The sequence below is a fragment of the Chiloscyllium plagiosum genome, chromosome 10, assembly GCF_004010195.1.
Source record: "Chiloscyllium plagiosum isolate BGI_BamShark_2017 chromosome 10, ASM401019v2, whole genome shotgun sequence".
In the NCBI taxonomy this organism is placed as follows: Eukaryota; Metazoa; Chordata; class Chondrichthyes; order Orectolobiformes; family Hemiscylliidae; genus Chiloscyllium; species Chiloscyllium plagiosum.
Genome location: NC_057719.1, coordinates 81973160 through 81988048, shown reverse-complemented (window position 1 = coordinate 81988048; position 14889 = coordinate 81973160). Strand labels below are relative to the sequence as shown.

Here is a 14889-nt window from a genome sequence, read left to right as displayed (position 1 = left end):
AGCTGGAGTTCCTCAAACAACCAACTCTTGCAGCAGATGTGGTCACTGTGAACTACAGTGGGATCCACCAGCTCTTATATCGTGCAGGTTCAGCACATTGCTTGGCCTAGACTGAGACTCACTGCAGATTTCCAAGAAGCAGAGGGATCAAGGTGCTCTACTGTATGAGTCACAAAATGGTGGTATGAACATATAGCAAGTATTTGAGAAGGCTAATCCAATGTTATCCTCCATTACGAGAAGAATTGAATAGAAAATTATGCTTCAGTTTTCCAGACTGCCTTTTGAGTGCAGTTTTGCCCTTCTTATTTAAGGAATGATATAAATGCATTAGAGGTGGTTCAGGGGAGGCTTACTAGATTAATATCTGGAATGAGGGAGTTGTTTAATGAGGATTGGTTGGACAGGTTGGGCTTGCTTTCACTGGAGTTTAGAAGGGGGAGGGTGACTTGATTGTAGCATATTAGATCCTAAATGGTCTTGACAAAATGGATATGGAAGCTTTCCTCTTATGGGTGTGTCCAAAACCAGGGACACTGTTTTACAGTAAGAGGTTGCCCTTAAGAATAGACATGATTTTTGGAGGTCTATGTCAGAAGGTGGGTTCTTTGAATATTTTTAAGATGGAGATAGATAGATTTTTAGTTGGACAAAGGATTCAAAGAAGTAGATGGGCATGTGGAATTGAAACAAACAGATCAATAATTGTGGAGCAGGCTCAAATGGCCTGTTTCAGTCAATTTGTAAATTTGTAGTAATTGTATTCTGCAATAATCCATCAATTCTCAATCTGAGGTTTTTTTTAAAGTATATTAGGTTCTAAGCAAATGTTTACATTTATGTAGTGTCTTTCAAGATCTCTGGATGGCTTAAAGCACACTATAGCCAGTTAAGTCCTAAAGGATTCTAGTTACAGTTGTAATATAGGAATTGCAGCAGCCAATTTGTAAATAGCAACTTCCCATCAGTAACAGGAACAGGAGTAGGCTGTTTGGCCCCTTAAGATTGCTTCGTTAGTATGTACAACTGCAACAAATTAATCCAACACTCCTTACATCCACTTTCTTGCCTTTTTCCCATAACCCTTGATCCCCCATTTATCAAGAATCTATCTACCTCAACCTTAAATTTATGCAAGGTCTCTGTGGCAAGGAGTGCCAAAGACTCTGAGAGAAGAAATTTTTTATTTATTCATTTTGTGGGATCTGGGCATCACTGGCCCGCATTTATTGATCTTGTGAAGGTGGTAATTATCATAGTGGAAACAAGCCCACAATTGATCCTCTGAAAAGTAACCCATCCAGACCCACTCCCCCGCCCTATTATTCTACATTTCCCCTAACTAATGCATCTAGCCTATACATCCCTGAACTATGGGCAATTTAGGCAATTGGGCAACTGTGACCAATTCACCTAATTTGCGTATCTTTGGACTGTGGGAGGAAACCGGAGCACCCAGAAGAAACCCAGGCAGACACGGGGAGAATGTGCAAACTCCACACAGACAGTCGCCCAAGGCTGGAATTGAACCCAGGTCCTTGGCACTGAGGCAGCAGTGCTAACCACTGAGCCACCGTGCTGCCCTGCTGGTGAGCTGCCTTCTTGAGCCGCTGCAGTCCACCTGCTGTGGGTTGACCTATGATGCTATTAGGGAGGGAATTCCAGGATCTTGACCCAGCGAAGTGAAGGAATGGCAATATATTTCCAGGGACATTCGGCCTTGGACCTTTGGGTGACCATCCGCCAAGGTGGACTTCAGGACAGGCAAAGTGGCCGAGCAGAGGCCGATAGTCAAGTTCAGTACCCATGCGCATGGCCTCAACCTGGACCTTTGCATCATATCACACTACATTGACCCCACTGCAGTATACACTCTCTCTCACACACAAGCACACACACACTCTCTTACATACTGTCTCACTCACACAGACCCTCTCTCATATGTACACACAGAGACCTCCCACGCACACACCCTCTCTCAGGCTTATGCCCCATCACACGCTCGCTCACTCACTCTCAGTTTTTCTCCCCTGCACATGTGCACACATATAAGTTTATAGGGTGAATTTGTATATGCAGATACATTCTATTTTGCTTAAAAAATGCAGAATCTGTAAGCAGGCAGTCAATCCATGTAATATTTGTAAATTCCACTTTTGAAATTGAACCAGTCTGACTCAAGATTGAGATACAGACAGACTCTAACCTCACACCTTTAATACATTGTCTGAGCTGAGATGTCACCTTTTGTGATAAAACCTTAAATTATCTTGAATGTGACTGGGTTTTACATATTAAAGAACTGAAACCAGCAAATCCATTCTAAAAGAAGGAAGACTTAACAATCTAGGTCTGTTCAATGTATCATTGTATCACTGTAATCTTTTGCAATATATTCTGTGTCTTGTGGTCTTGCTTCACACCCACCTGATGAAGCAGCAGTGCTTCGAAAGTTAGTGCTTCCAAATAAACCTATTGGACTATAACCTTGTGTTGTGTGATTTTTAACTTTGTCCACACTAGTCCAAATCAATATCTTTCCAAGTCAGGATGATGAGTGGCTTGGAGGGGAACTTGAAGGTGATGGTGTTCCCACGTATCTGCTGCCCTTGTCCTTCTAGGTGGAAGTGGCCGTGGGTTTGGAAGGTACTGTCTCGTGATCTTTGGTGAATTTCTGAGTTCATCTTGTAAAAAGTATATACTAATGCTACTGAACATTGGTAGAGGAGGGAGTGAATGCTTGTGGATGTGGTGTTAATCAAGCATGCTGCTTTGTCCTAGATGGTGTCAAGCTTCTTGAGTATTGTTGAGGCTGCACTCATCCAGGCAAGTGGGGAGTATTCTATCACACGTCTGACTTGTGCCTTATAGACAGCCTTGTAAATTTCTCCTCATCTCAGTCTTAAATTGGCACCACTTAATTCTGAGACTATGCCCCCTCATCCTAGACTCTCCCATGAGAGGAAACATCCTCTTAGTATTACCCTCTCAAGCTCCTTAAGAATCCTGTATGTTTCAATGAGCTCACCTCTCATTGTTCTAAATTTCAAGTAGGGTCCCACCCTGTTTAACCTTTGATCACAGGACAATCCCTGCCTACCGCGGATCATCCTAATGAACCATTTCTGAACTGCCTCCAATGAAATGATATCTTTCTTTCAATAATGGGACCAAATCTACTCTCCGTACTCCAGATGTGGTCTCACCTGCAGCTTATACAGTTGCATTAAGACTTCCCTACTCTTATACTCCAACGCCCTTGAAATAAGGGCCAGCTTTCCATTAGCCTTCATGCTGTACCTGTGTGCTATCTTTCTATGTTTTATGCACAACTACCTCCTTCCCCATGAGTTGCAGTTTTTCTCAATGGGTTTTGATTTCCCTTCCAAAATGAATAACTTGACATTTTCCCACATTATACTCTGTCAACTTACTGTCATGAGTAGAAGTAAGGTAAGCATCCAATTAGTCTACTTTTTTGTTGTATTTGTTGAAGAATGAATGTTGACCAGGATACTATGGAGCAGTTTTCGAATAGTAACTTGCGGTATTTTGCAAGTGAGTGCCAAGGGTTTGTCCAAAAGCTAGTAGCTGTGATTGTGCTGGATTCAAACCCATTTAAACATCTTGATCAAATCACCCCTCAATCTTTTATGCTAAAGTGAATATGAACCAAATTAAATATATTTATCTTATAATTTAAGCTTCTCAGGCCCATTGAACGATGCACTGTATATAAAGAATTACAGTCTTTGGGGTTACTGAAACATCAGTTAACACTAAGACCAATGATGTAATGGTTCATGAGATTCTAGTCAACCCAGCCTGAGTTTAACTTAATGACATCAGGGTAAGAAATGACTGCTAAATTAGGCTAGCTAAACAGGAGACCAAATACGGCAGGTTATTTTTATTTGTTCCGGATATACACCTGTGCCCAAGAAGGTAATGTTGAGCCACCATGCACTGCTGATTTCATTCTTCTAAGCTGTAGATATTGGGGTGTGGATGGAGCCTTGGTGAGGTGTTGGAGTGCATCTTGAAAGTGGTGCACACTGCTACTACTGTGTGTCAATAGTAGAGGAATGATTGTTTAACATGTTGGATGCGGTGCCAATAAATGGAGTTTTGTGTTGGCGTTAAGTGCTTGAGTGTTCTTGTAGTTGCACTCATTCAAGCAAGTGGGGAATGTTTCATCCAATCCTTATAGGCAGTGCACAGGGTTTGGGAATTCAGGAGGTTAGTTGTTTATCACAGATTTCCCAGGCTGCAAAATATTTTAATAGCTGGTCTAGCAAAATTCTGGTAATAATTGACTCCCCAGAATGTAGATAGTGGAGAATTCCAAGTAACACATCGAATGTCAAGGAGACGATGGTTCCCTTTCGTGGAAATGGTCATTTCCAAGCACTTTCTGTGGCACAAATGTTACTTGCCACTTAGCCCATGTCTGAGTATTATCTGGGCCTTGCTTCATATGGACATAGGTGACCTCAGTGTTTGAGGAGTTGCAAATTAAAACTATGCAGTCATTAGTAAACATCTGCATTTACTGATTGAGGGAAAGATATTGTTGCAGTAGCTGGAAATGGTTGATCTTGAAACACTACCCTGAGGAACTCCTGCAGCAAAGCAGGGGTAGATTGATAGCCTTGAAATTGCTCCACGACCCACTGGAGTGAAAGGTAGTTTTTTTGGGTTAGCCTAACTGTTTAATGGAGAGAACAAAACATGATGGGTCAGGAACATGCTGCTATGTCTTGCATTTATCCCAACATTGACCTTCACACAACAGTTGTGATGTGTTGGACTGAGCACAGACCTCAAAATTGCAGGGACAAAGACATTGTTCCAATTTGGAAGAAAAGCTGGACCACAAAAACCACTTTTATAATTGAAAAGTGTATTAAGTGTTCCAAGCCAATGCCAGATAGGAGTATACCGTGCTGATGGCATGCATTGATTCAAAGCCATACAGAGGTGGCACCCTGCCATTAACTGTAGAGACGTTCTCCACGGGTTTAGGATAATATTGCTGTGCCACAGATCTGCAACTCTGCTGTCTGAGTAGAAGCAACTTCTCCATCAAGAATCACGCAATCATAATAATGTATGAATAGTACTTGTATCACTAAAATGTGCATCTTTAAACCTTACTAGTCTTTTATAATGTACGTTGCTGGAGAGGATGTTACCACTGAAAAAGTGTACATCTTACCTTACAGTCATCTTGTGTCAGCATCAAGATATCTTGCAGATTAAATGCACAGTGAAGCTCCCTCTATTTGGCTCCGACAACATTGCAGGTTCTTAGCCACAGAGAATTCCACTTAACTCAGCAGTAATTTAGTGAGTAACAACTTCACCTCTGAGACCAAAACAAAGTTCTTGGGTTCAAGTCTTGCTCTCGAGCTTCCCATGCATATTCTGTGCGAATGCTGACTATATGGTACTGGGGAAGCATCTGAGGGTACCACCATTCTGGATGTAATATTTAACCAAAATCCTTTCCATCTAAACCAAAACAATGGAGCTACTCAAAGAACAGCAGGTGAGTGCTCCCTAGTATCCTGCCCAATATTTGTCCCTCAGTCAAGAAAAGTGTGGCTAGGTCAATTACCTAATCTAATAGATTAGATAGTTCTTGTCTCATTGGTTTCTGGGACATTGCTATTGCATTTCCAACACTTCAACATTAGCTAGGCTATGGAACTACAATTGGGGGACAGAGTTTAAAAATAAGAGATCTCCCATAATATTAAGATTCCTCAGGGAGTGGTTGAGATCTGATCATTGAATATCTTTGAGAGAGGTATTTTCTAGACTAACAAGAGGGTCGATGGTTACATCTCGGCAGGAATATGGAATGAAGCCACAATCAGATAATCTAATTGAATGGTTGAACAGGCTAGAGGGGCCAAATGGCCTAATTGTGATCCTAATTCATGCTGCTATTCACTGGGGTAGTGCACTGGAAATGAAGCCTCAATATTCCTGGAGTCATCACAGAAGTTAAAGTTTTTTTGTAAATGCAAGGTGACCCCATATCTGTGGGTCTGGTTACTGCAGTTTCAGTTACCCGTTTACCAAAGTTTGTGCATATTATAGGGAATGTTCCAGAACCAGGGACCAAGAGGCTGCTGGTAAGGTACGGTTCCCATTTAAATGAACATTCGTACCTATCCGCTGTTTTGGGGTTTCTTGGTATGTCTTGGAATGTATCCACGCGGGTACGAGTGGTCTACTGTATGTAATAATTCTGTTTACCTGATTTTCAGTCTCAGGCTGCCAGAAAGCACAAACCAGGTTTCTGTACTTAACTAGAATGATTATTTATTACAAGTAAGTAGACCCTAGCTACAGCTAACAGTTACAAACTGTCAGCATATTAACATTGCAAATTAAAACATGAATCCCCTTATAGACTCTCCCTTACACATGCAAAGACAGACACCGGAAAAAAACATGGATTATGGTCAGAGGGAAAAACACTGGAAAACAATTCAAAGGTTCCTATTCACGAGGGTTGCTGAGATGATTCTTGTGCTGGTCAAAGTACTACTTTAGTTGTTCTTCTCCAGATGCTTCCACTGGTTTGCAGGAGGCACAAGGTAACTGGTTCACTTATTACAAAGCTCTCTATCTTATCAGTTAAAATTCTCAGCTTACAGAAAGTGTTGAAGGAACAATAAACTTCAGGTTTGAAGTTGCTTACTGTAGAGAATAGCAAGAGAGCTCCTGGCTGGTAAAGACCTGATAGTTTCTTTGCATCTTGTTCCTTACTTCAAGCTATTCACTTACATAAGAATCAACCACATGGTTGTTGGCAGGCAGAAAAGGCCTGTGTCATTGATAACTGGTCACCAGACCACAAACCAGTTAGCTTGTATTTGCCAATCAAAGCTCCAACCTCCAGAGCCATTGACTAACACAGCTCTAACCTACAGCTGTACAAACATTGTGCATAATGAGTATCAAATTACTTGCACTCAAATCATTGGCTTTTAAAAGAGGTATTTTCTCATATCAGTCATAATTAAGGAGCATAAATAAAGGACACAGTGTTTGCAGTATATTCAGTAAGTGGAAATACCTCATAGAATTGTACAGCACAGAAGCTTGTTTGACCCATGGTTCTTGTGTCAACTCTTGGTACGGCTACCTAATTGGTCACTTTATCCTCATTACTTTGGCAATATTTTCCCATAAGGCATTTATCTAATTTTCATTTCGAAGTTATTTCTGAATCTACCCCCAGCCCGCCAAGCCCTTTCAGACACTGTATTCCAGAAAATGATTACTTGCTTTATGGAAAAGTTGTTTCCTGGTGTTGCTCCGGTTCTTTGGCTGATCACCTTTTAATCTGTTCCTTCTGGTTACTTACTCTTCTGCCACGGTGGGGTAGTACCTCCTTCCTTACCAAAACAGTTCATGATTTTATAAACTTCAATCAAATTTTCACTTCACCTTCTTTTCTCTAAGGAGAAACACCTCCAGCCTCACTGTTACTGAACCCTGGTACTGTTCCAGTAAACCTTGCTTGTACTCTCTCTCTATACCCTTGACATCCTTCCTTAAGTGTGGTATCCAGAATTGAACAGATACATATAGCTGAATTAATAACAGCATGTGTAGAAATCAATGAATTAGTTCTAGTGGCCGTTACAGGGATGTAGGGTGGGAATTTCAATTATGACTCAGGAACCAAGCTGCTGGTTCAATTCCAGATTCTAGAAACATAGAATGTAGCAGCAGAAGTAGGCCATTCAGGTCTTCAAGTCCACTGTGCCATTCAACTCACTACCCTGCTCCCATTTTCTTCCCCTCCCCTTTGACACTTTTATTCCTAAGAACAATATCTATGTATTTCTTCCCATGGATTTTTTTAAAGAACTAAGTAACTTCGTGGCAGAGGACTGGGCGACAGGCTAGATTGTGCACTGCAGTCTTCCTCAGTAGCGCTGAAACATGCTGATCATGAACGTTATCAGACATTCCCTCCGTCTTTGATTTTAGCTCTCTATCCCAGTGTCTGGTCGCATAATTAAAGTTTTCTGCAGTCAATAGTTAGTTCTTGCACCTTTCTGTAATTTGCCTGTGAATTTGCTTCTCTGTTGTTCTTCCCACTGTTTGGTGGCTGGAAGTATGTAGCCAGTACTGTAGTAACTCTTCTATTGATATTTAAATTGACAAATAATATAAATACAATAACAACATTTATTTGAAAGATTTTTTGATTCATTATTTTCCCATTCTATAATAATTTTTTTTATCAGTACTGCCAATCCACCATCTTTTTTTTTCCCTTTATCTTTTCTGAGTTGTTTGCAGTCCATGGTATTCCAAATCATGCCCTGCTTTGAGCCAGGCATCTGATATTGACCCTAAATTATTGTCCCATTTGGCTGCAACTCACTAACCTTATGTACCATGCTTAGTCAATTTGAGCATTTGTAATCCAAGGCCATATTGGGCTGATCTCTTAATAAACTATATTTTACTCTTCCTGCTTTTAGCCTTTCCTGATTTTGTATGTGACTGATTTTGCCCCCTTAGTGTCCACTTCATTAGCTGCAATCCTGACATCCCTAACACAAGGTATGGCACTGTATGAAGTATTCCGTTTATTTTCTTACATCAGTATATGCCATACTCAATAAGAGTGAGTTAATGACTTGTGTGGTTGTTGGGTTCTTAATCACGATTGGATTTCAGACAGTTTTGTAGTCCCAAGACTACCAGGATGAGATTTGAGATTGCCAAGATGCAATTCCATTGGACTGAATGTTCATCTTATTAGTCTGGGTAGAATGTCCACCCAAAAGTCTGAGCTTCGATATCATCAAGTACTTGTACTCCATGTGTGTGGAATAGTAGATTCAATCTGGTAATGGTAAACACAGATTTATATGTAGACCAGAGAACCTAAAGTGGGGAGTGCCTGCACAACAGCTGACACAGTACGTGGGAGGAGAGGGGCAAGATTATGCTGCAGTGATGAGCAGAGTGTGTGTAAGATCATGTGGATGAGGGGTACATGCGTATGCTGATGGCTGCTGGACTGTACACTCTTATGAGATTATTGCTGAATCTCTACAGAGGCTGATATTCCACTGAAGCCTGAGAAAGGATGGGTCCATATGGATGTCCCAGAATATGAGAAGCTGGAGTGGATGAAAGACCTGCCCAAACCCAGGCGACAGAAAACTAAGGAGGTGAGCAGTGGCAATTTGTGAACATTCTGTATAACTAATTGTAGCTAAGTCGGAGATTGTGGGATGAAGTGACCCTGTCACCAAACCATGAAACTGGCTGTTGACAGAGCAACAGAAACTGAGTGGCTCTGTGATGGAGCAGGGTGTGATCGAGTGGCTCTGTGATGGACTAGGGAGAGACCGAGTGGCTCTGTAACAGAGAAGAGTGTGACCGAGTGACTGTGACGGAGCTGGGAGAGACTGAGTGGCTCTGACAGAGAAGGGTGTGACCGAGTGGCTCTGTGACTGATCAGGGAGACACCGAGTGGCTCTGTAATGGAGGGGGGAGTGACTGAGTGGCTCTGTGATGGAGTGGGGAGAGAACAAGTGGCTCTGTAATGGAGTTAGGAAGAGACAGAATGGCTCTGATGGAGCCTGAGTGTGACCGATTGGCTCTGTGACGGAGCTGGGAGAGACCGATTGGCTCTGTGACGGAGCTGGGAGAGACCGAGTGGCTCTGTGACGGAGCTGGGAGAGACCGAGTGGCTCTGTGATGGAGCTGGGAGAGACAGAGTGGCTCTCTGACGGAGAGGGGTGTGACCGAGTGGTTCTGGGACAGAGAAGTGTGTGACTGAGTGAGTGGTTCTGTAATGGAGCTGGGAAGAGACAGAGTGGCTCAGTGACTGAGCCAGAGTGTGACCAAGTGACTCTGTGACAGAGCAGGGAGAGACTGAGTGGCTCTGTGACTAAGTGGGGAGAGACCGAGTGGCTCTGTGACGGAGCAGGGAGAGACCGAGTGGCTCTGTGACGGAGCCGGGGTGTGACCGAGTGGCTCTGTGACGGAGCCGGGGTGTGACCGAGTGGCTGTGTGATTAAGTGGGGAGAGACCGAGTGGCTCTGTGACGGAGCGGAGAGATAATGTGGGATTGTGTGGCCAAGTCACAGAATCATAATGGATAGTGAGACTGAGTGCTTTGAGTCCAGTAGCGAAGTTGGAAGCAGTTGGATGAAGTGGGCTTGTTTAGGATTACTCTGGGTTTGAGTTGTGTAGAGGCTGAAATGTCAATGTTGTTTTAAAAGCTTCCATTTTCAAACATTAGAAGCTGCGACCCCAATAGTTATGAATACACAGCAGTCTAATCTGCACAAATGGACAGAAAACGCTTCTGCCTTTCTCTGGAAATGCTATTTAATACTGTATCTATCTTTTCATATTCAGGAGATGCAAGCAAGGTTCAGTTTTCATGGTGACTTAATACCTCCAGATGTCGATCTTCCAACTCACCTAGGACTGCACCACCATGGAGAGCAGCCAGAGGTAAGATTATTATTGTGTATTACAATCTAATGTGTTGGAGCTCCTGCTGAAGTGAGGACTGAAGTATAAATTGTTGTAAGTTATCTTGCACCTCTGCAGCACCCTAATGTGCAATTTGTTGTTATGGTATCTGCATTTTGGGAAAAATATATTAGCCCTTGAGGGGGTATATTAAAAGAGTTAAATAATGAGAACATGGCGTGGACTAGGCCTGTACTCCGCTGAGTGAAGAGGATGAAAGGGTGATCTAACTGAGGTGGGTAAGATGGTTAAAGGATTTGTTAGGATGGATTGAGAGAAGTGATTCCCTCTGAATGTGGGAATCTGGAAGCAAATGAGCTCAGCCTTAAATTAGGCTGATGCTAGGAAACAGTTTTTCACACAAAAGGTGCCAGAAATTGGCAGCGCATGCCTCCCTCTCAAAAAGTCTGCTGCGGTTGGTGGGGGGGTTCAATTAGTAATTTCAAAGCTGCTATCAATAGAGTCTTTGGGCGGTTTAAGGGATAAGGTTGATATAGCTCAATCTTTTATGGTCTTCACAAGTTTGAGCATTTTTCCTGAAATGTCAGAGCAACACTAGTAATATGTGTGAAGTTGAAATGTGGGTGCTCACTTTAACACTGCTGTGGAGCCTCTGGTTAGTTGAATTCTAAATTTGGCCTCAAACTGAATGAGCAGTCTCCGATCTTTGAATATATACACAGCCCATCATGTCTGCCCCAGCTATCCGATTGGCCCCACTACCCTGCTGGTAAACCGCAGCCTTGAAAGTTTCTCCTGTTCAAGTATTCATCCAATTTCCTTGGGATAATTAGTTCAAGCACCACGTGCCAAATCATAACTACTTCTATCAACCACTTTTCTGCACGACTGGAGTCATGTACAAACCAGGCTGGATAAAGACTAATGTTAAGGGCAGGGGTGAGATGGTGTAATGACTCCCCCTTTACCTTCCCTAATCCTCGACTCACTGTACAAAGCTTTAAAATGACGTTTTAAACCTCTGAATGTTGTTGCTCTGGAGCACAGACACAAGACAGTTTTTCTTTTAAAGTTAACAATCTAAAAGATAAATTCATTCTCACTCCCGCTCTCACCTAAGACACACATAAAACAAAAGAGATAGCGTGCACTTAAGGTTTTAAGAAATCCAAACAGATACTATTACACGGTCTTTTAAGATGGTAACTGGAAATATTGCAGGCTCATTGATTTATTTTCGGGAGCTGCAGAAAATGGCTAGTAAGTTTCCGATGATAAATTTACACTGGCTTATCCTTTGCAATAAGAAGTATCGGCTTTGCCAGATTCAAAGTCCTAGTGGTCAAGATATGGCTTAGTCTGCAAATTTGCAGGTAGCAGATAGCCCCAATTCTTTGTCTGCAGCCAGGAGGGAATTGGAGGGTTGCACTGCTAATTTCATACCTCATATGACATCATTCCTAGTGTGGCTTGGCCTGAAATTCCATGTTAATACGGTGTGTGATGAAGAGCAAGCAAGTTCTTTTCTCTGTTCAGGTTGATACTTATCCCTCAGCCAGCGTGACTAAAGCAGGTTGTTTGGTCATTATTAGATTGCAGCTTGCGGGAGCTTGCTGAGTGTAAATTGACTGCCACATTTCCCAATTTCTCAACAGTGGTCGCACTTCAGAAGCACTTTGCTGTCTGTAAAAGGTTTTAAACCAGTTCTGATGAAGGGACTCGATACGTTAACTCTGTTTCTTCCTCCACAGATGCTGCTAGGCAAGATGAGTTTATCCAGCACTTCCTGTTTTCATTTCAGATCTCCAGTGTCCATAGTACTTTATTCTATTGTGCCTCCTTTCTGTGTAGTTTCAGTGGTTCGAAACTGTTGGTCATTGCAAAACTGCCCAATGTTTTGAACTGTTTACTTGAATTACCTTGTACTATTGCCTTGTCTTTTTCAGCAAGCCGGATATTCACTGCAAGAACTCTTCCACTTAGTTCGCAGTCAAGTCATTCAGCAACGAGCCCTGGCACTCCAGACCCTGGCACGTATTATTCAAAAGGTGAGCTTGGCACAGCTCAGAATTGCGTACTGCAAACACTTTGGCCATCTGGAGTACGTGACGAATTGAACTTTTCTGTAGCTCCCACAGTGTTAAGAACATCAGAAATGGCATTACAGCACCTTGGGACTGTCTCTCCATTCAGTAAGATAATTATCATTGGGAGAGGCCTAATGGTTTTATCACTGGATTGTTAATCCAGAGACCCAGGGACCTTACTGTTCTAGGGACCCGGGTTTGTGTCCAGCCATGGCAGGTAGTGGAATTTGAATTCAGTTATTAAAAAGAAATCTGGAGTTAAGAGTCTAATGACGACCATGAATCCTCTGTCACTTGTCAGGGAAAAAAACCATATCCAGTTGACTAATGTCTACATGTGACTCCAGATCCACAGCAATGTGGTTGACTCTTAACTGCCCTCTGCGTAATTGGGGATGGGCAATAAATGCTGAATAACAAATAAAATCTGCTTTGACTCCACATATCCGCTTAACCCCATATTCCTTGATTCACTTGGTTCCCAAAGTTACTCTACCTCTGTGTTAAACATGGACTAACGTGCAAATCTCCCGGGGTTGAGAATTTAAAAGATTCTCAACCTTTAAAGTGCAGATATTTGTCCTTGTCTCCGTTCTAAATGGCTTACTTTTTATTTTTGAGACTATGACCTTTAGTTCTAAAGTATTCTTTTAAGCTCTTTCTAAAGCTTACTTAATTCAAAGCAATTTCCTTGCAGTTTTCAAACTTCTAGAGTGTATAAGCCTAATCTCCTGTAGGACAACTGTCTGAAATCAGTCTGAGGCAAGTACATTCTTTCTTGGGTATGAAGAGCAGAACTGTGCGCAGTGTTCCAGGTATGGTCTTATTCACACCCTGTACAGTTGCAACATGACTTCCTTCACTCTAGAACTCCAACTCCCTTGTATATTAAATTCTCAACATGTAATCGTCTCTCCTCTTTGAACATCAATGTTTTCCTTTTTATTTTATTAAAGAAAAGATGAAAGAACTGGATAAGTTGCCTGACTGCGAATCAGGTTGGGTGGCGCGGTGGCTCAGTGATTAGCACTGCTGCCTCACAGTGCCTGGGTTTGATTCCCACCTCAGGCGACTATCTGTGTGGAGTATGCACATTCTTCCCATCTCTGCATGGGTTTCCTCCCGGTGTTCCAGTTTCCTCCCACAATCCAAAGATGTGCAGTCATGTGAATTGGCCATACTAAATAGTGTGAGGTGCATTAATCAGGGGTGAATATAGGTTAGGGAAATGGGTCTGGGTGGGTTACTCTTTGGAGGGTCGGTGTGGACTTGTTGGGCCGAAGGGCCTGTTTCCATATTGTTGGCAATCTAATCTAATCTAAAAACCTTTGGATGCTGGAAATCAGAAACAAAAACAGATTTTGCTGGAAAGGCTCAGGCCTAGCTGCATCTGAAATCCGAATGAACGTTTTGGGTGCAGTGACCCTTCTTCAGAACACTGGACCCAAAATGTTAACTTTGATTTCTCTCCATAGATGCTGCCGATGCTGCCAGATCTGAGTTTTTCCAGCAATTGCTGTTTTACTTTTTATTTACTGAAATGGATAATTTCAGACTGCCTAACTTTATATTCCAGCTTCTACCTTCTAGCGCAATGGTTTAAACAAAATATGTATCTTTGGAGAGACTTTTCTTCCTCTTCGCAATTTAATTTCCCAACCAATTTTGTACTGTCAGTAGACTTGCCTTATTCCACAGTTTTGTTTTCTAAGTCATTGATATAGACTGTAGATAGCTGCGCCCAAACATTGATCTTTTCCACTGTTATGCCCTGTTATTACAAAAATTACATTTGAATTTCTAATCTGTTTTCTGTTTGGTAACCAGTTCTCAATGCATTTTAATATATTACTCGATACACAAGATTGGGCGGTAAAAATGGTGTTGATTACTGGGGGTGAAGCAGGTATGTGGCAGTAAAGGGATGGTTTTGCGTCTGAGAGGGAAGTGCATGTGCTGTGTTTGAGAGAGAGAGTGTGTTTTTTCATGTGTGTGGGAGAGAGAGTAAGAGGGCCTGTGTATGAGAGTGAGAGAGAGGTGGTTGTATGAGTCAAAGAAGGTGCAGTGTGTGTGGAGAGTTGTGTACGCACACCCGTGAGAGAGGGGTTCAGGTGTGGGAGCAGGAGTGTGTGCACCACATGGATTAGAGAAGGAGAGTAAGTTAGGGCGTGTGAGTATGTCTGGGGGTGAGGTGGGGCACTGTGCATGAGAGGGAGAGGTAGAAAAGGCATGGGTGAGGTAAGGTATGCCTGTGCTTGGGAAAGGGAATAGGAGGGCATGTGTACATATGGGAGCATGAGAGGGTCTG

At 42.4% G+C, this 14889-nt stretch overlaps 1 protein-coding gene across 4 annotated transcripts in view; it reads left to right on the top strand.

Moving 5' to 3' along the window:
• rpap1 (RNA polymerase II associated protein 1) overlaps positions 1–14889 on the top strand; it is a 91558-nt gene that overhangs the window by 32628 nt on the left and 44041 nt on the right. For all 4 annotated transcript variants that reach the window (XM_043698200.1, XM_043698201.1, XM_043698198.1 and 1 more), the window contains exons 8-10: positions 9100–9215; positions 10414–10512; positions 12441–12542. In XM_043698200.1, coding sequence (XP_043554135.1) covers positions 9100–9215; positions 10414–10512; positions 12441–12542 — 317 coding nt within the window. The remainder of the gene's footprint in view (positions 1–9099; positions 9216–10413; positions 10513–12440; positions 12543–14889) is intronic.